The sequence below is a fragment of the Argopecten irradians genome, chromosome 13, assembly GCF_041381155.1.
Source record: "Argopecten irradians isolate NY chromosome 13, Ai_NY, whole genome shotgun sequence".
In the NCBI taxonomy this organism is placed as follows: Eukaryota; Metazoa; Mollusca; class Bivalvia; order Pectinida; family Pectinidae; genus Argopecten; species Argopecten irradians.
In genome coordinates, this window is record NC_091146.1 from 5,540,252 (window position 1) to 5,566,795 (window position 26,544).

General features: G+C 34.0%; 1 protein-coding gene across 10 annotated transcripts in view; it reads right to left on the reverse strand.

Moving 5' to 3' along the window:
* Window positions 1-5,197: 5,197 nt before the first annotated feature.
* Window positions 5,198-26,544, reverse strand: part of LOC138306056 (uncharacterized) — a 77,683-nt gene continuing 56,336 nt past the window's right edge. For 7 of the 10 annotated variants that reach the window (XM_069246404.1, XM_069246406.1, XM_069246403.1 and 4 more), the window contains 14 exons: window positions 24,635-24,919; window positions 22,514-22,825; window positions 20,829-21,122; window positions 19,320-19,649; window positions 17,096-17,377; window positions 16,359-16,655; window positions 15,386-15,514; window positions 14,598-14,675; window positions 13,903-13,968; window positions 8,105-8,164; window positions 7,787-7,846; window positions 7,127-7,186; window positions 6,899-6,937; window positions 5,198-6,265 (listed from right to left, as the gene is read on the reverse strand). In XM_069246404.1, coding sequence (XP_069102505.1) covers window positions 6,225-6,265; window positions 6,899-6,937; window positions 7,127-7,186; window positions 7,787-7,846; window positions 8,105-8,164; window positions 13,903-13,968; window positions 14,598-14,675; window positions 15,386-15,514; window positions 16,359-16,655; window positions 17,096-17,377; window positions 19,320-19,649; window positions 20,829-21,122; window positions 22,514-22,825; window positions 24,635-24,919 — 2,333 coding nt within the window. In that variant the 3' untranslated portion in view covers window positions 5,198-6,224. Of the gene's footprint in view, window positions 6,266-6,898; window positions 6,938-7,126; window positions 7,187-7,786; window positions 7,847-8,104; window positions 8,165-13,899; window positions 13,969-14,597; window positions 14,676-15,385; window positions 15,515-16,358; window positions 16,656-17,095; window positions 17,378-19,319; window positions 19,650-20,828; window positions 21,123-22,513; window positions 22,826-24,634; window positions 24,920-26,544 lie in introns of those variants that run through there. The other 3 variants (XM_069246399.1, XM_069246400.1, XR_011205767.1) reach the window with 3 other exon arrangements.

A 26,544-nucleotide genomic window follows, 5' to 3' on the forward strand; every position in this document is an offset into this window, starting at 1 on the left:
TGTAATGGGTCACTTTCTCCTTAGAGTGTGAGTAATACTTAAATGTAATGGGTCACTTTCTCCTTAGAGTGTGAGTAATACTTAAATGTAATGGGTCACTTTCTCCTTAGAGTGTGAGTAATACTTAAATGTAATGGGTCACTTTCTCCTTAGAGTGTGAGTAATATTTAAATGTAATGGGTCACTTTCTCCTTAGAGTGTGAGTAATATTTAAATGTAATGGGTCACTTTCTCCTTAGAGTGTGAGTAATACTTAAATGTAATGGGTCACTTTCTCCTTAGAGTGTGAGTAATACTTAAATGTAATGGGTCACTTTCTCCTTAGAGTGTGAGTAATACTTAAATGTAATGGGTCACTTTCTCCTTAGAGTGTGAGTAATATTTAAATGTAATGGGTCACTTTCTCCTTAGAGTGTGAGTAATACTTAAATGTAATGGGTCACTTTCTCCTTAGAGTGTGAGTAATACTTAAATGTAATGGGTCACTTTCTCCTTAGAGTGTGAGTAATATTTAAATGTAATGGGTCACTTTCTCCTTAGAGTGTGAGTAATACTTAAATGTAATGGGTCACTTTCTCCTTAGAGTGTGAGTAATACTTAAATGTAATGGGTCACTTTCTCCTTAGAGTGTGAGTAATATTTAAATGTAATGGGTCACTTTCTCCTTAGAGTGTGAGTAATATTTAAATGTAATGGGTCACTTTCTCCTTAGAGTGTGAGTAATACTTAAATGTAATGGGTCACTTTCTCCTTAGAGTGTGAGTAATACTTAAATGTAATGGGTCACTTTCTCCTTAGAGTGTGAGTAATATTTAAATGTAATGGGTCACTTTCTCCTTAGAGTGTGAGTAATACTTAAATGTAATGGGTCACTTTCTCCTTAGAGTGTGAGTAATACTTAAATGTAATGGGTCACTTTCTCCTTAGAGTGTGAGTAATACTTAAATGTAATGGGTCACTTTCTCCTTAGAGTGTGAGTAATACTTAAATGTAATGGGTCACTTTCTCCTTAGAGTGTGAGTAATACTTAAATGTAATGGGTCACTTTCTCCTTAGAGTGTGAGTAATACTTAAATGTAATGGGTCACTTTCTCCTTAGAGTGTGAGTAATACTTAAATGTAATGGGCACTTTCTCCTTAGAGTGTGAGTAATACTTAAATGTAATGGGTCACTTTCTCCTTAGAGTGTGAGTAATATTTAAATGTAATGGGTCACTTTCTCCTTAGAGTGTGAGTAATACTTAAATGTAATGGGTCACTTTCTCCTTAGAGTGTGAGTAATACTTAAATGTAATGGGTCACTTTCTCCTTAGAGTGTGAGTAATATTTAAATGTAATGGGTCACTTTCTCCTTAGAGTGTGAGTAATACTTAAATGTAATGGGTCACTTTCTCCTTAGAGTGTGAGTAATACTTAAATGTAATGGGTCACTTTCTCCTTAGAGTGTGAGTAATACTTAAATGTAATGGGTCACTTTCTCCTTAGAGTGTGAGTAATACTTAAATGTAATGGGTCACTTTCTCCTTAGAGTGTGAGTAATACTTAAATGTAATGGGTCACTTTCTCCTTAGAGTGTGAGTAATACTTAAATGTAATGGGTCACTTTCTCCTTAGAGTGTGAGTAATACTTAAATGTAATGGGTCACTTTCTCCTTAGAGTGTGAGTGATACTTAAATGTAATGGGTCACTTTCTCCTTAGAGTGTGAGTAATACTTAAATGTAATGGGTCACTTTCTCCTTAGAGTGTGAGTAATACTTAAATGTAATGGGTCACTTTCTCCTTAGAGTGTGAGTAATACTTAAATGTAATGGGTCACTTTCTCCTTAGAGTGTGAGTAATACTTAAATGTAATGGGTCACTTTCTCCTTAGAGTGTGAGTAATACTTAAATGTAATGGGTCACTTTCTCCTTAGAGTGTGAGTAATATTTAAATGTAATGGGTCACTTTCTCCTTAGAGTGTGAGTAATATTTAAATGTAATGGGTCACTTTCTCCTTAGAGTGTGAGTAATACTTAAATGTAATGGGTCACTTTCTCCTTAGAGTGTGAGTAATACTTAAATGTAATGGGTCACTTTCTCCTTAGAGTGTGAGTAATACTTAAATGTAATGGGTCACTTTCTCCTTAGAGTGTGAGTAATACTTAAATGTAATGGGTCACTTTCTCCTTAGAGTGTGAGTAATACTTAAATGTAATGGGTCACTTTCTCCTTAGAGTGTGAGTAATACTTAAATGTAATGGGTCACTTTCTCCTTAGAGTGTGAGTAATACTTAAATGTAATGGGTCACTTTCTCCTTAGAGTGTGAGTAATACTTAAATGTAATGGGTCACTTTCTCCTTAGAGTGTGAGTAATACTTAAATGTAATGGGTCACTTTCTCCTTAGAGTGTGAGTAATATTTAAATGTAATGGGTCACTTTCTCCTTAGAGTGTGAGTAATATTTAAATGTAATGGGTCACTTTCTCCTTAGAGTGTGAGTAATACTTAAATGTAATGGGTCACTTTCTCCTTAGAGTGTGAGTAATACTTAAATGTAATGGGTCACTTTCTCCTTAGAGTGTGAGTAATACTTAAATGTAATGGGTCACTTTCTCCTTAGAGTGTGAGTAATATTTAAATGTAATGGGTCACTTTCTCCTTAGAGTGTGAGTGATACTTAAATGTAATGGGTCACTTTCTCCTTAGAGTGTGAGTAATACTTAAATGTAATGGGTCACTTTCTCCTTAGAGTGTGAGTAATATTTAAATGTAATGGGTCACTTTCTCCTTAGAGTGTGAGTAATACTTAAATGTAATGGGTCACTTTCTCCTTAGAGTGTGAGTAATACTTAAATGTAATGGGTCACTTTCTCCTTAGAGTGTGAGTAATACTTAAATGTAATGGGTCACTTTCTCCTTAGAGTGTGAGTAATATTTAAATGTAATGGGTCACTTTCTCCTTAGAGTGTGAGTAATACTTAAATGTAATGGGTCACTTTCTCCTTAGAGTGTGAGTAATACTTAAATGTAATGGGTCACTTTCTCCTTAGAGTGTGAGTAATACTTAAATGTAATGGGTCACTTTCTCCTTAGAGTGTGAGTAATACTTAAATGTAATGGGTCACTTTCTCCTTAGAGTGTGAGTAATACTTAAATGTAATGGGTCACTTTCTCCTTAGAGTGTGAGTAATACTTAAATGTAATGGGTCACTTTCTCCTTAGAGTGTGAGTAATACTTAAATGTAATGGGTCACTTTCTCCTTAGAGTGTGAGTAATACTTAAATGTAATGGGTCACTTTCTCCTTAGAGTGTGAGTAATACTTAAATGTAATGGGTCACTTTCTCCTTAGAGTGTGAGTAATACTTAAATGTAATGGGTCACTTTCTCCTTAGAGTGTGAGTAATATTTAAATGTAATGGGTCACTTTCTCCTTAGAGTGTGAGTAATATTTAAATGTAATGGGTCACTTTCTCCTTAGAGTGTGAGTAATATTTAAATGTAATGGGTCACTTTCTCCTTAGAGTGTGAGTAATATTTAAATGTAATGGGTCACTTTCTCCTTAGAGTGTGAGTTTGAGTTAAATTTTAGATGTGTGTGTGCTATATAGACAAGACATTAATGTCTCTAGAATCCTAGTCTAGGCTTCTCTACGGTTGAAATGAATCAGTATTATATACTAATTGTTTTTTCACATGGTCTAGTCAGAACACTTTCCAATACAAATAAATCACTTGAGGTATATAAAGCACTGATCAGAAGTCAATTTGAGTTAATAAAAGGTTACCATCTTAGACCTACATTTATTTAACTAATTATGAATCGTGTGTTAAACTCAACCATCATAGATCTATTTTCATTTTACTGATTCAGAAGTTGTCCATCTTGGTTTTAATTTAATTTTACTATTATCAATCAGGTGTTAAAGTCGACCACCATAGATCTACTTTCATTTTACTATTATAAATCATGTGTATAAGTTGACTACCTAAGTTCTACTGTTTTTGTGCTGTTTATAAATCATATGTTTAAGTTGATCATCTTAGATCTACTTTCATTTTACTATTATAAAAAGGTGTGTTGAAGATAACCATGTAATTTCTATACTTTTAAGTTGCTATAATTTTATCAAAAAATATGTTTAAAGTGGTTATACATCACTTTGATTACCTTTATTATTACCTGGTATATTAGACAAAACGAGGAGACTAAAATATTTTGTCACATTTAATACATTTATTTTACTTCTTACAAAATGAAAAGATCTCGTTTTTGAGTAGTCTTAATGCAACAACGGAATGCAAGTTTGAAGGGAACAACAGATAAAATTAATCCTAAACATTTTACAACCAAATTTATATCATTCTAACGATGTCAATGCAACAGATGAAAATCTAATGTTGATCTATGTATATATCAATCAGTTTTAAAAGACTGATGCTTTTATGTCATTATAAAGGTGTTGTTTTTTGTGTTTCACATGACTTTATCTTTTGAAATTATGATTGATGTAGTCCGTTTTGTCTTCTGATATTTCCTGGAACAAAAACCTAACATTAATTAAAATACAAACAAATAAAATTTTACTTTCATTTTTGGTGTTCTTCTTGTTTGTTGTAGAAAAAATTGAACAAAAATACTAGAATTCATACGTTACCATTTGTTTTAATGTTCAATTCTTGAATGTACATAATAATTGATGGAGGTGGTGGTATCGGGGTAATATATCTGGACTTCATGAAGGCTTTTGACACTGTTCCACATCAAAGGTTGATCATCAAATTGAAATTATATGAATTTTCATTTGATTTAGTCAGATTGATAGAAGATTTTTCGTTTAATAGAATATTGCAGGTTGCTGTAGATGGTCACACATCTAAATGGAAGCCAGTCACTTGCCTGATATAAGATGACAGTGTACTAGGACCATCGCTATCCATTTTTGTATATAAATGACTTTGCTGATGATACAAAAGTGTGTAAGGACACCAGGGTAAAAGTAGATCTCCAAATCGACCTTGACAATCTTCAAGATTGGTCAGATAAATGGCTGCTGAAAATCCCCCCCCCCCCCCATACAATATTAAACAATGACTTTGGGAATCAGTAAAAGTCCTAGTAGCCTTCATATATATTTTTTGACCAAAGAAACAGAAAGGGTGATCTGGAGGTGTAGTGGTTAAGCCACTCGCCTTTCACCTAGCGTAAATAGGTCACAGCTGTTTGATACATAGGTCTTACTGCAATATGAATGCTGTTTTGATTTTGATATCAGTGACGTAATTTAGTGATTATGTATTGTCTTCCTGGATTTTATAGATCATATCATCTAATGCAAAACGAAAGATTTGGTAGAGATTGGTTTACATGTGAATTGAATGTATGCCTACTTGATTTTAATGTAAGTGTTGATATACAGTTTATATGTCTATACAACCAGAGCATATACACAGCATTCAGCAGTTTCATTTCAACATTTCATGCGTTTCCGTAATCTCTACTAATGATAATTACCACCACAATCCATAGCAAGACAACACCTGCAAGAATGCAGTATAATTCGAATTCGGTCCCGATGTCTATCGGTTCCTTGCTTCGGTGATACTTTTAACAAGCTCTTCAGTCAATCTATAGACGTTGTTAATGAACCGCGGACATATTCAGATATATTCAAGATTTTCCGGAAAAATCATCTGTAATAGATGCAATATTTACATTATCATATAAAATATTTCATTCCGTCTTTGCAGAGTTACCTCCCTGACTGCTTTGTCTGCTGATAGTCTTATTAAGCACTTCTTCGAAAAATTATGTCTGTGCATATTACATTCTTTTCTTTTATGCATATAACAGAGTTATCTCCCTTTCAAGGTAGGTGCCCATTGTGAGGATATATTATTTTGCAAACGAAAGTCGCTCCGGCTTTTTTTAAACGTATGTACTACGGCAGATAATTCTGTAATGTGCAAATACAAAAAGTGCATTGTCAATGAACTGCGCAAGGATTTGGATGTGATTCAATATCATAAAAAATGTCAAATATGTAATATTGACAGTATCATCTAAGAAGATGATCGTACTAAACAAATTGACCTAATAATTTTTCTTAACTAACTAAGACTTGAAAATTAGTTTTGGTTTCATGTTCCTCGCAGCAAACGCTTACGCCCAATACATTGAATTGATGTTTAACAGTTTATGTTACTACATCCACCCTCATAGGACGTTGATACCATCCTTCTTACTTTCTGGGATTGGTCTTTTCATATATGTGCACAGACCCTACAAAATTAAAAAAAAAAGCTTTATGGTAATTTTCTTTTAAGCGATAACAATCAGAAGAGAACTTATGTTTTCTCAAGTCCACTCCACAGTCGAACTCTTGGATTTACACTGAAAATAAGTGTGTATTAATTCTGATTATATCTAATTTTCGATCAATTACAATTTTGTTTCCATGCCAACAAATTTATTACTATTGTGTTCGGCATCCCTCAAAGCACCCAAATTTATTCGACCAATCAAAAGTCAGGGAAAGGCGACCATATTGATTGACAGATCGCAGCTTAATAGTCATTAGCACTATTCTGGACAATAATGAATATTTGTACAAAAATTATTAAGGTCCGTGAATAGTCATTGTGTCGGACGAAAAATTCGGAATCATAGATGTCATTGTCTTTGAAAAACAAAAAACAACGACAAAAAAGAGTATTTTTCTATTGATAGTCGATAGTCGTAATTTAACACATCTAAGTATCCAAAACTAGAATAATAAACTAGATAGATATATCGATATTTCAAACGTCAGTTTTGAATATATTGTTCACTATACTATCCAAAGCCCATTCTTAACGTTAGATTGTTTTCGCGGCATTGGAACTTCACTCAGAACTTTTCGTATAGTGCACATACCTCTCTGAAGGTTTAGCTCGCTATAGTCCTTCTCATCACCTTGAACACAAAATAAAAACATGGATGACAAATTAGTATTATAGCGTGTTTTCTGGTATATAAATCTATGGTAATATGTTAGATTAACATTTATATTTCGCATCTACGTTTTCATTTGAATATTGATATTGATAAAATGTTCCAATGGCGTGACTTTTCAGTTGATCTAGATACATTCACATGTTTCACCTGTTTTGACTTCCGTGGTGTGTGGTGCGTCGTTAGAGCTTGAATATAGATGTTCCAGTCCTGTAATTATACAGTATGAACTATACAGAATGTGAATTCACCACATTTAGCACAAAACATGTTTAAATATATTGTTGATTCCGAGGAGTACTTTGCAGGCGAGAATTTGACAGTAAATGGTAAAACCATTCACATTGTGAAACACCCCGGTAGTTCTGTAGTCAGCAACTTTTTAATCAATTCAAATTAAATAGTATCTTCAACATATTATCCTATTTAACAAAAACACTTATTTCATTTCTTAAAGATGCTCCACCGCTGAGAAATGGTATTTTTTCAAAAACACGAGCAGAGGAATATGTATTTTTCTTCATTTACAAAAGTTACTTAATTTACTCCATTACAACCATTGAAAAGTTTGAGTTTCTAATTTTACTTCAAAATAAAAATATTAAAAATAATTAATTGCATCCCGAAAAAAAATCCTGTCACTAGTGATTGTGCTTGCACCCAAAGCAAAAGAAATTATCTTATATCATTATTTGTGTTAATTAGACATAGATATACACGATTAAACACAAATAATAGTTTAAATGATGAGTATCGTTTATGTCCCGTCAGCTATGGAGCATCTTTAACAATGCTTTTGCAAACACTAACCTTCGGGTTTATCCAATTCCATGTATTCGCTGGTACCCTCCGTCGGTCTATCGGCACAACCTAACATCCAGAAAAAGCAGTAAATGCACACTGCATGTATAACTAGTTTTATGTACTGACAAAAATATATCAAACCTATTTAGCACACTTTGGTATAGGAAGTGTATCCCTTTGCTAGCTATAGGTTATCGACCATATGGTGTACCATTATGTTTCTCTTTATACCGGTATTAATTATCATCGTCACGGCGTATTTTTGTATACTTAAATAAGATGCTCATTTCAATCTTACTTTTGCTTACTTTTTTAAACACTAACCTTCGGGTTGATACAAATCCATGTCTTCGCTGGTACCCTCGGTTGGTTTCTCGGCACTACCTAACATCCAGAACGAAAACAATAAATGCAAATAAATGGATGTATAATTAGTTATATATATATATATATTTCCATTCTACTTTCAGTTTCCCGTTTGATCTATGTTAAACCAGATGGGCAATATCAGGCTATGAACTCCAATCTGGTCAAGCGTATGAATAGTTAACGTTTCCGCCGCGTCACGGACAGTGTATACAATATATACTTACGCCTATACATAACGGTCAAATTATTTAAAAAGTGGTTTTAAAGTTGTGTGGCCTATGAAATCTAATAGTATTATCATGCTTACAAAGTAGCATGTATTAAAAAATATCATCGCATAATTTTCATTTGTTCGCTTGTTTCAAACCGTTTTGTGTTGAACTATATTCAGAAGCTGATGATATGGCTGTTCCGTTTATTAAACTTGGTGACGTCAACACAAGCGCAAGCGGGAAAATTCAAAGGATATACATGTATAGTGTTGAATTTTAATAATCGTAATGGAAATATAAGTAATAAACTGTTACCAGATTGGACATACAGTTGATATGAAGCCCATTCGTCCGAAAGATAAATATTCATTAACCAACCCTAACGGGCGCCATTCTATTTATCTTCCTTCCGGATGGGCTTCATATCAACTGTATGTCCAATCTGGTAACAGTTTATTGCTTAAATATTAAACACATTTTTCACACTTTTAAATAATATAGGATTTATTTCCCTTTGCTAGGCTGTCAACCATATAGGGTACCATATGATATTACATTTAACATGAATTGTCGTTTCCTGTGGTTACTCTTCACAACAGTGTTAATTATTTGTTGGACAAATCGAACTTGAGACACCTGTATAAATACTACCCCGAGATACTGGCACTCGACTTAGATCTTATGACAGACCAGACATCTATCTGCCATACTGTCTACATCTGCTGTCAGGGCCAGAGTATCTCGGGATATATAAATACCGGCCGAGTTGGCGAGTTTTGCTATCTACCTATGTCGCCATGGCATGGCGTTTTTTTGTATTTAATTTTGCCATTTCAAACATCTCAATCCTTTATCACGAATCCCAATGTCTATCCATGAAACTCGAAGTGAAGAGACTGATTTCACTGTTGTGACGTGTGCAGTAATGCGGGGCCTGGTGATATCCTGATACAGGGACATGCATGAAAGCACAAAAAACTTGATTTTACATGACGAGAATAAAACATAATATATCTGATATATCTGTTATATATAGTAAGATAATGTAATTTGTAATGTAACATAATCAGTCCTACACTGATATATCTGTTATATATAGTAAGATAATGTAATTTGTAATATAACATAATCAGTCCTACCCTGAGATATCTGTTATATATAGTAAGATAATGTAATTTGTAATATAACATAATCAGTCCTATCTTGATATATATGTTATATATAGTAAGATAATGTAATTTGTATATATATACATAATCAGTCCTACCCTGTTATATATATGTTTATATATAGTAAAATAATGTAATTTGTAATGTTACATAATCAGTCCTACACTGTATATATATATGTTATATATAGTAAGATAATGTAATTGTGTAATGTAACATAATCAGTCCTACCCTGATATATCTGTTATATATAGTAAGATAATGTAATTTGTAATATAACATAATCAGTCCTACCCTGAGATATCTGTTATAATATATATATAGTAAGATAATGTAATTTGTAATATAACATAATCAGTCCTATCTTGATATATATGTTATATATAGTAAGATAATGTAATTTGTAATATAACATAATCAGTCCTACCCTGTTATATATGTTATATATAGTAAAATAATTTAATTTATAATGTTATTATTGTAAAGAAAATTGTAATGTAACATAATCAGTCCTACCCTGATATATCTGTTATATATAGTAAGATAATGTAATTTGTAATATAACATAATCAGTCCTACCCTGAGATATCTGTTATAATATATATATAGTAAGATAATGTAATTTGTAATATAACATAATCAGTCCTATCTTGATATATATGTTATATATAGTAAGATAATGTAATTTGTAATATAGCATAATCAGTCCTACCCTGTTATATATGTTATATATAGTAAAATAATGTAATTTGTAATGTTACATAATCAGTCCTACACTGATATATATATCTGTTATATATAGTAAGATAATGTAATTTGTAATGTAACATAATCAGTCCTACCCTGATATATCTGTTAAGTTATATATAGTAAGCATAATGTATATTTGTAATATAAACATAATCAGTCCTACCCTGATATATCTGTTATAATATATAGTAAGTAAATAATGTAATTTGTAATATAACATAATCAGTCCTCCTATCTGATATATATGTTATATATAGTAAGATAATGTAATTTGTAATATAACATAATCAGTCCTACCCTGTTATATATGTTATATAGTAAATAATGTAATTTGTAATGTTACATAATCAGTCCTACACTGATATATATATCTGTTATATATAGTAAGATAATGTAATTTGTAATATAACATAATCAGTCCTACCCTGATATATCTGTTATATATAGTAAGATAATGTAATTTGTAATATAACATAATCAGTCCTACACTGATATATCTGTTATATATAGTAAGATAATGTAATTTGTAATATAACATAATCAGTCCTACCCTGATATATCTGTTATATATAGTAAGATAATGTAATTTGTAATGTTACATAATTTATTCCTACACTGATATATTTGTTATATATAGTAAGATAATGTAATTTATAATGTAACATAGTCAGTCCTACCCTGAGATATCTGTTATATATATTAAGATAATGTAATTTGTAATGTAACATTATCAGTCCTACCCTGACATATTACGATTATTAACTTGCCAATTGATGTATGAATATCTAAATAACTTAAGATTAGTAATTGTGTGAGTGTAGGTTAGGTTAGTTAGGAATGGTTTGGAGTAGGTTAGCACATACTTAGTTAATTATATACAGAGTGGAAGATTGGTCTTTATAGCGTAAAGTTAACGTTGTCGTCTCGGCATATGCTTTTTTCCTGCTTTTGTTATCTATGTCGTAAGTATTTGATGTCTGATGTATATACTTTTTCAGTTATTAACTGTTAACAGAACATATGCATTGAATGTAATAATAGTTAACATTATAGCTTGCCGTGCACACTCTACCTACCATAACGTCCTAAACACATTTAAGGTAGGTCCATACTTTTGAAAACCGCGCCAATTCATATGATGCTATACCGGAAGTTGCGGAGGTTGTTTTGAATTCCAGAATGGTTTCCGATACGTCACGACATCCCACTTGGATATTTTTTCAATAGGTGAAAATTGTCCACATATAATATTGAATGTTTAAAATCATTAAATAAATCAAATAAAAGCAGTGAAGTGAAAATGATATGCTATCTCTGAGGTTTTTGCGTTCCTTGTCGTAAATGGGGAATGGATTTTCAAACACCGGAAGTGCCGTTCGTCACTATAAATGATAAGAGGGGACACGGCCGGACCGAAATTCCGGAATTCTAAAAAAATCGCATACGGATTTCCTTTAAACACAAAATTTGGAGAAAATCATAAAAAACAAACAGACATAAACCATATATACTATCAATAAATAATTAAAGATGCTCCACCGCCGACAGAGCATAAGCGATACTCATCATTTTAGTACAATAGGTATTAGTACGTGTATCTTTTAACAATTAAACGTTTAAGTTATATATATATATATATATGTCTAATTAACACCAAAAATAATTTGAAAAAAAAGCCTATTTTGCTTTTGGTGTATGCGCAATCAGTGTCGTGGATTTTTTCGTGACACAATTGATTATTTTTAATTCTTTTATCTTAAAGTAAAATTGGAAGCTCAAACTACTCCTATTTTTGATAAAGAAAAATACCGTATTTTTAGCGGTGGGAGATCTTTAAGCATATTCAGTCAGTCTGTTTCGGTCAGAAGTGCACAGGGGTTATCGGTTTGTAAATAATAACGAGGCTATAACTCATATAGTTACATTACCGAAACAGGGTCTAAATGTTTAAACAACAACTCTAATACATTTCATAATAATTAAGCGATTTCGTTTAATAAGACTCTGCTTTGTTTCAAAACAGTAGCAAATAATAGCGCCAACCCTTCAAAGACTTTTGCCAGAGCATTTTCGATTTGTTATCACATAACTAGATTATCTACAACATACATTTCGAAGAATTTCAATCTCAAAATATGTGCCACAATTACAACAAACCCCGCCATTTTGACACAACGTCATGTAATGTTTAATGGCGTTTCAAAACAAAACGTTACAATGAATTTCCAGCATCTGGTTAAGGTAGGTCCATCCTTTTGAAAACCACGCAAATTCATATGACGCTAAACCGGAAGCTGCCGAGGTTGTTTTGAGTTCCAGAATGGTTTCTGATACGCTACGACATTCCACTTGGATATTTTTTCAATGGGTGAAAATTGTCTACATATAATATTGAATGTTTAAAATCATTAAATTTATCAAATAAAAGCAATGGCGTGAATATAAGATGCTGTCTTTGAGATTTTTCGGTCCCTGTCGTAAATAGAAATGGATTTCCGAGCACCGGAAGTAACTTTCGTCGCAATATATGACAAGAGGGGACACGTCCGCACTGAAATTCAGGAATTCTAAAAAAAAATCGCCTACGGATTTCCTTTAAATACAAAGGTTGGAGAAAATCGTAAAAATAAACAGACATAAACCTGATACGATATGACATAAACATATGAACTGATGTAGATTTTTTTTGTGGCATGATTTTTAAAAAATAGTCAAATATGACCCATCCTAGCCCTGGATGAAATAGGTGTAGGGTTGTGAGTTACAAACTTTAAGCTTACAAAATTGTGAAAATCTGATCGATGACCCCATGTTATTATATGATATTTGAAAAATATATTACCTTGGGCATATCAAATACACATATTGTGAAATTGACATGGGTTTCCATTTCCTTTTTTGTCTATTCATTGATTTATAGGGGCGAAAATATGGCAAAACATGATAATTACGTATATTCATCGAAATATGGCAAAACATGATAATTACGTATAGAACAGGTCCTCGGAAATAACGAAAACTAGTTAGCATTTGTAAAAATACAATAGTTTTGTATATTGTTCCATCGTTAAAAATTAAGGACAGAAAATCAAAAGGATTGAGACTACATTCATCGTAATATTACAGACAACATATTTTTATGAATTTTTCTATTTTCGCCCAGGAAAATTGTACGGATGGTATATTAAGCTCAAATATCTCAAAAAGTAGTTCAAGAATACCCACGAAATCTGCATGAAAAAACGCAAGAAAATAAGACCTGTTTGAAAAAAATGAAATGGGTTTTACCTAAAGTACGGAGCTACCTTGAATTACACATATAGCAAAAATATTACACGGGTAAAGTCACTGAATATCAGTCAGACTATGTGATAAATCATGATATAACGAAAGAATTGGTAAGAAAAACAAAGATTGAATCAGAACGATGTTTGTTTGATTTTACAAATCGTCACTGGAAAAAGTTGTGTTCTGTGATGAATCTCAAGTAGTAAGTGGCTGATTCCAGATACAAAAACAAACAATACCATACTCACTATGATAAACCAAACAAAAAGACACTTTGATCCTGAAATCATTGTAAATCATTCACATCTGATGTCTTTGCGTTGACGTTGTTTACCTGTTTCACAGCTCGATGTTCTCGGTTCTCGGTCTTCCTCCACAGTAGCATACACGTGGTCCGGGCCTTTAAACATTACAATATCACATATTATATAACCATATAGCTTATCATTTGTGATGGGTTAACATTTTCGCAAATTAGACCTAGAACCAGAAGTTTTGAATTAAAATACCATAAAGTGCATCTGTATAAATAGTTATATTCTGAATATTGCAGTGCCCCGGAAATTCACAATCCGAAAGAAAAACCAGTGCTAATTTTTGCATGGCCTTGTCATTAAGATATATATCGCTTAGAGTTGATGAAATTTCATGTCATATGTATAAATAGTTATATGCCGCAATCATCCAAACTGAAGTTATTATCAGGATACCATTTCCGAATTCATTAACGAAACAGTGTAATGAGGGAGTGTTGTGGTCATAGTTGTGTTTTACGCCGTTTGAATTTCTGACAACTATCAGCCAGCTAGTCGAAAATTTTGCGACCCGAGTTTTGGTCCAATGCTAAATGCAAAACGTACTGTGTATCTGTTCGTTTTGCTTGTATGAACATAATCTATTTTTTGGGCGTCAACAAGCGTTATTTTTCACTCATGGGACCAATCACCAACAGGCGGACATATGTATGGATTAAATCTGATTTTTTTTCAGGTGACACTAGGACTTGTATGAGGAGACACGGTAACTTACCATGAGAATGTCTTTGGTGGGCAATGCCTTGAAGTTCTTGATCTTGGATAGGACTTCTGGCCAAGCTATTTGTCTGTGCTATCATAAACAACGGTATATTATTTATTCTTAACTATACATGTTAAGGTAAAAAAAATATGTTGTCTTAAACTATCTTCGTGTAATATATCATTTGTTTGTTAGTTCAAATATTGATTTAAAATATTCTCACCGTAATGCTATATTTTTTTCACCCCGTTGTTTCGCCGATTTGTTGACGAAGTGGTATAGAAAAGAAAATGTTCCCAGCCGGATAGGGAATGAAGAGTGATTGATAATAAAATCTCGATCGCATTACATGAATTTAAAAAAATAGGAGAGTGTAAAATATCAATACATAGCAAAGCAAATTATATCATGGACATATCTGTAAGAAATATATTTCTGTAATGAGACTACACTTTAAAATTTCATGGTGTTTCATTTTCACATTTTTTTTCGTCCGTTTCTACTTAAACTCCGAGAATTCTTAAAGCGAAAATTTTCAAAAGATGTTATAGAGAAACCAAACTATCAGATCAATCCTTATTAATTATCTCAAAAATATCACGTTTATTTAACGCACATGTTGATAATTGGAAATTCAAGGCAAATTGCAAATTTGCAATAAAATATGTTATATGTATAAAATAATACCCGTTCAAATGTGCGCTATACCGCAAGATCTAGTACCCGAAAATATGGCCCGTGAAGAATACCGCGAAATATGAACCAACACGAAATCAGAACCCTATACGGTATCCTCTTACCACGTTTGGCTCTTCGCATTATGATGATGATAATGATGGCGATGATTAGTGCCACAACTACGATACAGACAACAACAACCAGTACTACAGTAAGAGCGTCGGACTGTTCATCAGGGGTCCGTGGAGCAGCTAGAAGTGGAACAGAAAAAATAATTCAGAGTTTGACTTCTATACAGTAACCTGAATCAGTCAATCGGACGGGGACATCTCAACCAATATTGATTTATATATCATTTTAACACGAGGCTGACTGCGTGTTGATAGACAGGTTTTCACGAGGGTTGATATTTCTCTGACCACTTGACAGATATAGTGTTGTTTTATTTTGCCATATGATAACGAAACCTAATAAAGCTTTTCCATCCTGCAATTGCCATAATGTTTATAAAGTATTGACCTCTAGTCGGGGAGGAGAAATAGGTTCCCATGTACCCCTTTTGCAGTTTTTCGAAACATGTCTTTTAGAACCGGTATGATGCCTAGTTTTATTTTATGCTTGTTGCCATTGACAACTAATGTCCCATGGGGGTCATATGGCGGCCATCTTGAATTTCAGTTATCAAAAATGAGGAAAAAAAGATACATTCTTATATACCCACATCGATAGAAAACTAGACAAGACACTGCCAGAAGGGTATATGGGAACCTATTTCTCCTCCCCCACTACTCGCTTGGGAAATATCGTTTGACTTTTCATGATCATGGTTGATGGACTAACAAGATTTTGTCAGAAAGATTTGAAAATGGACATGCCTTTAACACACTGTCTCTATTCCTTAAAACAGCTGTCTAAAGAAATGCACGTGTTTACAACAAAACAGCTGTCTAAAGAAATGCACGTGTTTACAACAAAACAGCTGTCTAAAGAAATGCACGTGTTTACAACAAAACAGCTGTCTAAAGAAATGCACGTGTTTACAACAAAACATAATATGGTCAAACATCTAAGAGAGTGGTATACATCATTTCCTACCCGATGTCCGATAAAGTAAGACTGCAGATTTTCCAGATCCAATATCATTAGAAACATTCAGTCGTATGACATAATCTGTATCTGACGTGAGTTCTATTATTTTGTATTCCATTGTTTTGCCTTCCCCAACATCCTGGATTCCCAACACACCAGGCCGCCAATCATCGTCCCCTTTCGCCATCACATAGATGTCGAACATTTGAGGATGTCCACCATCGAAATTCGATGTCCACATAACGGTAACACTGTCCCAACCAAACTCAGAAACACGAAAATCTCCAGGGGCGAAAGGAACACCTATAAAATATCAGTTATTCAAGTTAATGGTATAAAATATGACAAAGGTAGATCGAGATATTTTGCAATGCGATATTGACAGTTTTAGACACTTTTATGATCAGAAAGGTATAAAAATTGATTGCGTTATGTACATACTGGTATCAAATCGCTATTATATATGAAGGTATAAATTTTAAACCTTACATAAGACGAGGAAACTAATGAACCCATTTAACATGGTCATTATAAGATATGCAAAGGAAAACAACAGTGTAGCGATAACAAAATTAGTTCACGGGAAAAGGAAGAAAAATCACAAAACATAAAATAGGGCTGGATGATCAGGTATCCGAATCATCTAGGCATGTTTTTTTCATTGCTAAAAATAAAGCAATTATCAATCGTATATGGAGATCAGGAGCATGCGCCTTTTCCTGTATACTATTTACAGAAATTACCTTCAGGACGGATCTGGAACACAACGACCAACACCTTCCCGAGGCCGTTTGTGATATTGACATGATAGTCTCTGAGGTTTGACACAGAGAAGATCTGGACCGCTCCCCTGATAGTGTAGGTATAGTCGTTATTTTGTATTGTTGGAAGGACTCTTACACCTTCAGACCACTGATAAAAAGGTGAAGGACTCGCAATTACAGTGATGTTGATTGGAATTGTCTGGCCACGCTTCCCTAACAGTTTAATCGAAGAATTGTTTGAGCTCAGTCTTCGTGGTTCGCCTAAAACAAGACTTTCTTTGAGTTCTTACATACAGAGAGGGAAACGAAATACAAGTATGTAGTTTTGTTAAAAATTGGTTATATTCTTTTCCCAGATTCACCGTAAAACCCTATTAAGGAAATTATGTGAGTAGTTCTTTGTTGTTTCAGATTAGTTACGTACGTTGTTCCGTTTTCAAACAATCACTTCACAGAAAAATTTATAAACATTGACATGTGAGTGCACGTGTATAAACTGAGTATTTGTTTATGATAATTGATTTGCTATTGCAAATGTTTTCTTAATTTATAAATCAAATAGATAAAATAATCTTTTTTCGGAAAACAAGCAATTGTCGATCGTATATGGAGACCAGGAGCATGCACCTTTTCCTGTATAATATTAATATGTTAAAGCTTTCGTGTCAACGATGATCATTACATGTATAAATCGGAATGAGTTACGGTAAAACTGTGCTACATTTAAGCCGCATCTTTTCGCCGTGTATGACGATAAATGGTATAATAGTATGCTGTACTATTACAGGTCCAATGGTAAACTCATCATCATCTTCTTAACATTTTAATTGAAAATTAATAAAATGATAAATTTCAAAACGCGAGTCGTCTTGTATTTCCCGCTGTTGTCCTAATTATTGCGCCGGCAAAACAGCGACATGAATAACGACTGTTAACATGGTTTACACAGGAAATTTTGTATTTGGTTGTTGTTGGAACATCACCTCAGGTCATCGGTATCTATATTTATGATATTATTATTGGTTTTCAGATACAACAGATTTTTGTTTAAGAAAAATAGCAGGCATTTAAACGGGCGATTCGCTATGTTAGCAGTTGATTACAAAAGAAATATGAGCTGAATGGAAATAATAATCAGTTCATTATAATAAATCCTTTATAATATAAGTAATCCTTCTGTACATTTTGAAATACAAATGGTTATAACAAAGTGATGCAGTCGGGAATTAGTCTTTAAATCGTCATACATGAAAAAAAGATACGACTAAAATATATTCGAGTTTTACCGTAACTCATTTCAAAATATAACGGATATGATCTTAAAAGAGTGTCCATTTCATATAAAATTTTAGGAAACGAGCCTAATCAAAGAGCTACAACAATCTACATTTCTACGAGTATTAAAAATGTGTTGAACCTTGACGTCAAGCTATGACATCACAGTTGGTTTCTAGCCAATAAAAGTGTCCCAGGTTACATGACATAAGTGACATGTGCAAAGTCATTGTTTAGCAGTCGCACTATGTGACTAAGAGAAATCCCACATCCATTCTGCCACTAGGTATGCAATGAAACATTAAAAACGTCTGACAGTCTGGTGCAGTATTCTGCAGAAATACACCCTCCGTTATAGAATACACAGTGAAAAAAACACATTTTATTAAAGTGAATGGTCGGGTAAAAATATTCCAAACGCGTTCATCGGCCTTCTAAAAGTCCTTACGTATCAAAACAACGGTCAATTTCTGTTCACGTTACCCAGTTTAGACCATGGAAATTATGGGAAAGCCTCGTGTAAATTTAGCACAGTGTTAAATATAAATTCGCCTAACTCTTTAAAAGCAAGGCATGTCAACACGAACATAGCCAGTCGTGAGAACGTTTTAGAATTCCTATAATATAAATTCATTTCTTTGCATGCAGAGCGATTTGATTAGAATTTTTTTTCTATTTAAGAAATTATACTGGATATATCAGCACCATTTCTACCTTTAATATTCCTTTGCCCGACTATTAGCTTTAAACAGTACTCATATACAAATGTATATTAGCCATGATCAAATTCAAGTAAATAGTTTTAATCGCTCAACTATATCAATCTCCATTCTTTTGAAATTGTCATGTGTTTCACAACGTCCATTACAAATGCTTCGCCAAGCCATAATATATTTTTGAAAATAACCTTAGATCAATTGAGACTCACATTTGACCCGAAGTTCGAATTGTCTTTTAGAAGGCTCCATATTGTGTCTAGGCTGAGTGACGTAGTTGGTCGCTCTGACGACATATGTTCCCGTATTTTCACATCGGAGGTTCTCTATAACCATATTATATCGACCTATTGTACCAGTAGCCCCAGCCACCTCAACTGTTTGTTGGTTACGCAATAGAGTGACGTCAGAATTAGGGTTGCTGTCGACATCGATGCTGAGTACCAAATTAAAAGCCTCTGGGAGTATGATGACGTCATCTGTGATCGGTTGAAGTGAACCATCTTCATCCAGGTACATCATACTGGTGATGTTTGGTGGGACTGAGTGTGATAAAGTGTAGTATGATGGATTACCCATACACTGAAAGTTCAGTTATAATGCAAAATATTTCATAAACTCTTTACACTCCTTATGGAAAGGAAAACAATTATATTGACAAATTCCGTTGCATGGTTAAGTATCTTAATCGATATTATAGAAATTGTTGATGATATAAGTGCATATTATCGATAGTTGTGCGGTTAAACAGATATTTTCTACACGTCAAAATCCAGATTCCCTCAAGGTACAACATGCGTACAGTTGGTGTTGCAAGCATAATATGTATAATATGTATAATGTATGTGTTTGTAATGGTGAGTGTGTGAATGTATGTATTAATGTAATTTGTATATATAACCTAATAGTTACCTTTTCTATGTTTTGTTGTTATATAATTATGTTCATTTCAAATATTTTAACTTATTATCCACCCTAGGAAAGAATTTATATTATATTTATAACTTTGCCTGTTTTCGATCCTTTTGACTACAACGTCTGTCAATTAAATGTGTTGAAATGAAATGAAAAAACACACGCCCCCTATCGTCATTTATATTTTCTAACATATAGCAACAAATCTCACAGCATTATTATGAAGAGATGTTTCATACAAGTCTTTTCACTTGCTTCATAAATTGAGTTTAAACATAATCCATTGTTGATCCATTCTCAACTTTCCGTCTAGAAACAATTCATTTGCCAAAAAATCCGAATTTTGATTGGATAACAGTGACCTTTGTAGCTGACCTTTTAACTTCAAATTCAAACCGAAGCTATATTACTACATCAGCTACAGTTGTATGACGTTTTATTAAAATCAATTGATCCATTCTTACGTTATCGTCTGGAAACCAACTTTGCTTAAACATTCATTTTTAGTCAGAGTGACCTTTGTAGCTGACCTTCGTTGTACGTACATGGAATTCGGAAATGGGAGTTAATTGAAAACAAATTTAAACTTTTTATCACAAATTATTCATGACAACACAACAGACAACAATTATAATATGTTCCAATCACACTAGCTGAATTTCTATAATTTTATTTTAAAAAACAAAATCCTTAAACGGAACTTGGAACTCGAAGCCAACTTCAGCCTCCCCTAGTGTTACCGTTTTAAAGTACTGTCTGTCAGATGCTGTTACGGTAAGTTTATACTTTTAGGCTTTTATACTTACATTGAATTGTAACAGTGACATTCTTTTCCATTGTCGCTGCACTGAATTCTGCATTTGTCGGCACTCGAGCTGTACAGGTATAATTTACCTCCCTTTTTCTTGGGAGTTGACTGTCCCTTAGGAACAGCCAATTATCAGAAGTCTGAAGTGATGGAAATAAATCGCCCTCCCTCCTCCACTCCATTACACAAGCGGGGTTACAGTCAGTGTTACAGACCACGGGACCAAACACATCTCCAACGAACAGCGGAGACCGACCGTCAGCGCCCTCTATATCAACAAACTGAGGCCCGTCTGTAACAGACATAACATACAATCATTCGATTAATATCACTTCTTACATTATTTCATCTAACATAGCAAATGTCGCGCGCTTATATTGTCACTTCCTTTCAGGTTTTCTAAACCCATTTTGCTGATACTTTAAAGCATTATAATGTTTTTGTGACATATTTGATTGCCAAAAAATCTCATTGTGTGTACATAATTGCGAATTTATTATAGAAAATGTTATTGGTTATCAGGCTTTTTATGAAGATGGGAAATTAACAAAAACAAAATTTGAGAAATTCCAAGCTAGCGTAGCATACTACTGTAAACAGGGTACATACCTATACTTTTATTTATGGATTTCCATCTTACTTCCTTTTCTCGTTATTCTTTTATTTCCACAAACCATTGTTAGCAAAATATATCACGAACGATACGCGCTACCATGTTGTTGAAATATACGATAACGGTCAAGGTTAAACAACTCAAAGCTGTAACCATCTATGTTTAGTTATTCAAGTAGATCGTGACATTGTTTGCTTCTTTCTAATTACATGTCATCAGATACATTTACCATGTCAAGAGTTCCCTATGGGATCACATAATGGTCAACAATAAGAAAAATAGTAAAGTGTTAAAGATCAGGGTCTCCTAACATCGAACAAGCAAATGTCTTTGAAATCGGATGGGATATGGCGGAGATATTCAACAATGAAAATCTCGGTTTCCCAACTTCGATTTTTCAGCTCCTTTATCGTTTTAGATACAGACTTGAAACGTGGCACATGGGTAGCAAGCATGGTTACACAAAACTATTATTACGATTTATTGACCTTCATTGAAGGTCACATGGGTCAAATATTCACAAATTCGGACACAAAGGTCTTTCAAAATTTCCGAAAAGTTGACCAATAATAATTGTGGTTCGTCCGTCGTCGTGCGCCGTCCGCCGTCCATAAACTTTTCATTAAAATGATTTCTTAATAACTGAAAGGTTACTCATATTAGACATGTAACATATTCAAATAATCGACCTGACCTTCATTTACGGTAACAGGGGTCACAAGGATAAATTCTATAAACGACTTCACGTGGATAACTAAGAGACATAAACATCTGTCATTTGACTTATGTAATGCTAGGATCAAACGAATGATCTTGACCTTCTTTCATAGTCTCACGGGTCAAAGATAGCTGAAATCTTAACACAACTCTAAACTAAAATGTTTAGAAACCTGATATTCGGTCTGTTACATAATGAGATAAAGATTAAATATGTTTTGTGTTCAATCATATGATATTTCAGAAGAACTTATAACGATACTCTGTAAACAGGTTAAGCTATCTTGCATGAACAGTTTTCCAAATGAATATATTTAAACAGTTTCTCTTTTTCCTGTGGTATCCATACTCACAGCGAGGTGTAAGTAGGAACTCGTCACTGTCCTCTGAGGGCGGCCCGCTGTATTCCTGTTTCTCCTCTCTTGTCTGACAGGTAAACCTGTTGTACCTGTCCCTCAGACGTACTGGGTCGATTATGAGGTTGGTACCGCTAACAATGAATCGATCGTTTTGAAAGGAACTTCCGTTGATTTTCCAAATAGACGTTAAAACCAGACCGTGGTTATCTGGCTTACTTCGTGACGTGGATGAACTTCCTAGTGTAACGGATGTGCCAACCACTGGGGATGGTTTAGAGGAGGTAATCAATGGTTTTGTGGGCGATTCTGAAAAAACATAATACCAATAACATTTGCTGTATCTAAATTCATTGTTCGTTTCGTTATTGTTTGAATGGAACGTTTTTCAGAGATATGAACATACGGTACACTTTTAAAAAATTTGAAAAGAAAAGGATTCATTCAAAGTCTTTGCATGACTTAATTTATTACATTTTCAGGTTTTATAGTAAAAATAAATATTTTTCTCGAAAAAAATATTTGCTCATGGGATATTAATTGAAAGAAATCAGAGTTTGCTAATAACGGCGACGTATTAAGGCCACTATATAGCTATATTTATCTTGTACGTAAAACTTTGTATCTTGTACGTACAACTTTGTATCTTGTACGTACAACTTAGTATCTTATACGTAGAACTTAGTATCTTGTACGTTCAAGTTATTATCTTGCACGTACAACTTATATTATCTTGTAAGTACAGGTTCCTTTCTCCCATAATTGACAGGGTTTTCCCGCGGTTGCTAGGAAAAGATAACTTTTTCTCCCATACTTCACATGGATATCCCGTGGTTGATTAGGGAAACATAAATAGACAATTACGTTACGTCATCAATAAATGCGGCGTAACCGCGGCGTACATTGTAGATTACATCATCAATTTTGACGCATATAACGACGTCTCTGCATAATGGCGCAACGAAACAGCTGGAAACAAATAGGGATTTCGTGTTTTTTCTTCTTCTAAGTATTGGAGAAAAAGAATCAAACATGGGTCTGTCAAGTGGACTGGGATCACAACCCTCGTGAAAGATATTGGTCGTCAACCCTTGGGTTGACTAGCCAAAATTCTTCACTCCGGTTTATCCACTGAGATTTTTCTATCTCACCTTAGGGTAAAGATAAGGTCCACGAGATCTTTGCACGTGCTCAATAATTGTGTGACGCGACGACATCAGTACCATGACGTTGCGTAATAGTAGTATAACGTCACGACAACAATGAAATGACGTCACAATAGAGAAACAAAGTGGTGCACAGGGTAAGAGAAGAAGAATCATTCACCCTCTTAGGGATGGGACAGGACATCACAAACCTCGGGATACGATTATTAAGCTGTCAAATACTCGGCAAAGCCTCGTGTTTGACAACTTAGAATCTTACCCCTCGGTTTGAGATTCTCGTCTCATCCCAAATGCACTTAATGTTTCTAATAGTATTTTACCGGGGTAGGGAAATGACAGCTCACACGCGCTAGACAATGACGTGATGTCATCATTACATGCGGCAACTATTGACGTCGACATCATTAATTTTGACGCATTGCGACGTTCCTTTATGATAGCGGCGCTTTGGAAATGTTTCAATAGAACTGCATTTTCATTATGTTTCGTTACAGATCATGGAGGATTTTGCCGTCAACCATCGGGAAGCCTCGGGTTGACCAGCCAAAATCTTTCACTCGGGTCGGAATATCCCTGTCGACCTGACGTACGTACAACTTAGTATCTTGTATGTACAAGTTACTATGTTGTACGTACAAGGTAATATCTTGTACGTACAAGATACCAAGTTGAACGCCCAAGATACTAAGTTGTACGTACACGATACAATCTTTTTATAGTGGCCCTATTGTGCTGCCGTAGCTAATGTATATTATAAGCGATTTACATACTTGCTTCCCTAACCATATGTATAATTACCATAGCTGTACCGGTAGTTGTATGGTTTAAATGACTCCATAACCCACATAAACAAATAGTCACTAATCAAGTAGAAATGTTTCGTTTGAAGCTAGCGAAGACAAAAACACATATATACTTTTAACCTGATTTTGATCTTATATTCAGGACTTACGTGTAACAATTAGCATGGTTCCTCCTACAATAACATTACCATTTATCACCTTAGTGAAGTAGTATCCAGCATGTGTAGGATTCAGCTGAACAATCGTCAACTCGGCGTGTGTTGGTGTCAGACGGAGTTCCGCACCGTCCTCAGTGACAAGGGAACCAGCAATGTCACCATGAAAAATCATAAAGAGAGTTTTATTATTGTGCAAAATAGCCGTTATAGTGTTGTCTGGCGGCTTGGGAAGCAACAATTTGGTAGTGGTACCAACAACTCGGTAGCGGGCTGTATCTGTAATGGAACAATGTAAAATATTAATAAAGGATTCTCGATTAAAGATCTGCATTAACAAAATTCAGAACTTGGTAAATCTTACGTATGCCGTCATGTTGCTGCACAGTAATCGATTGGATGAAAAAAAAGTGAACTTGCTTTACATGTCAAGGATATGATATATACTGTGTGTGTAGGTAATTACATGTACTGTGTGTGTAGGTAATTACATGTACTGTGTGTGTAGGTAATTACATGTACTGTGTGTGTGTAGGTAATTACATGTACTGTGTGTGTAGGTAATTACATGTACTGTGTGTGTAGGTAATTACATGTACTGTGTGTGTAGGTAATTACATGTACTGTGTGTGTAGGTAATTACACGTACTGTGTGTGTAGGTAATTACATGTACTGTGTGTGTAGGTAATTACATGTACTGTGTGTGTAGGTAATTACATGTACTGTGTGTGTAGGTAATTACATGTACTGTGTGTGTAGGTAATTACATGTACTGTGTGTGTAGGTAATTACATGTACTGTGTGTGTAGGTAATTACAGTACTGTGTGTGTAGGTAATTACACGTACTGTGTGTGTAGGTAATTACATGTACTGTGTGTGTAGGTAATTACAGTACTGTGTGTGTAGGTAATTACACGTACTGTGTGTGTAGGTAATTACATGTATGTGTGTGTAGGTAATTACATGTACTGTGTGTGTAGGTAATTACATGTACTGTGTGGTGTAGTGTAATTACATGTACTGTGTGTGTAGGTAATTACATGTACTGTGTGTGTAGGTAATTACATGTACTGTGTGTGTAGGTAATTACATGTACTGTGTGTGTAGGTAATTACATGTACTGTGTGTGTAGGTAATTACATGTACTGTGTGTGTAGGTAATTACATTACTGTGTGTGTAGGTAATTACATGTACTGTGTGTGTAGGTAATTACATGTACTGTGTGTGTAGGTAATTACACGTACTGTGTGTGTAGGTATTGTACTGTGTGTGTAGGTAATTACATGTACTGTGTGTGTAGGTAATTACATGTACTGTGTGTGTAGGTAATTACATGTACTGTGTGTGTAGGTAATTACATGTACTGTGTGTGTAGGTAATTACATGTACTGTGTGTGTAGGTAATTACATGTACTGTGTGTGTAGGTAATTACATGTATGTGTGTGTGTAGGTAATTACTGTGTACTGTGTGTGTAGGTAATTACATGTACTGTGTGTGTAGGTAATTACATGTACTGTGTGTGTAGGTAATTACATGTACTGTGTGTGTAGGTAATTACATGTACTGTGTGTGTAGGTAATTACATGTACTGTGTGTGTAGGTAATTACATGTACTGTGTGTGTAGGTAATTACATGTACTGTGTGTGTAGGTAATTACATGTACTGTGTGTGTAGGTAATTACATGTACTGTGTGTGTAGGTAATTACATGTACTGTGTGTGTAGGTAATTACATGTACTGTGTGTGTAGGTAATTACATGTACTGTGTGTGTAGGTAATTACATGTACTGTGTGTGTAGGTAATTACATGTACTGTGTGTGTAGGTAATTACATGTACTGTGTGTGTAGGTAATTACATGTACTGTGTGTGTAGGTAATTACATGTACTGTGTGTGTA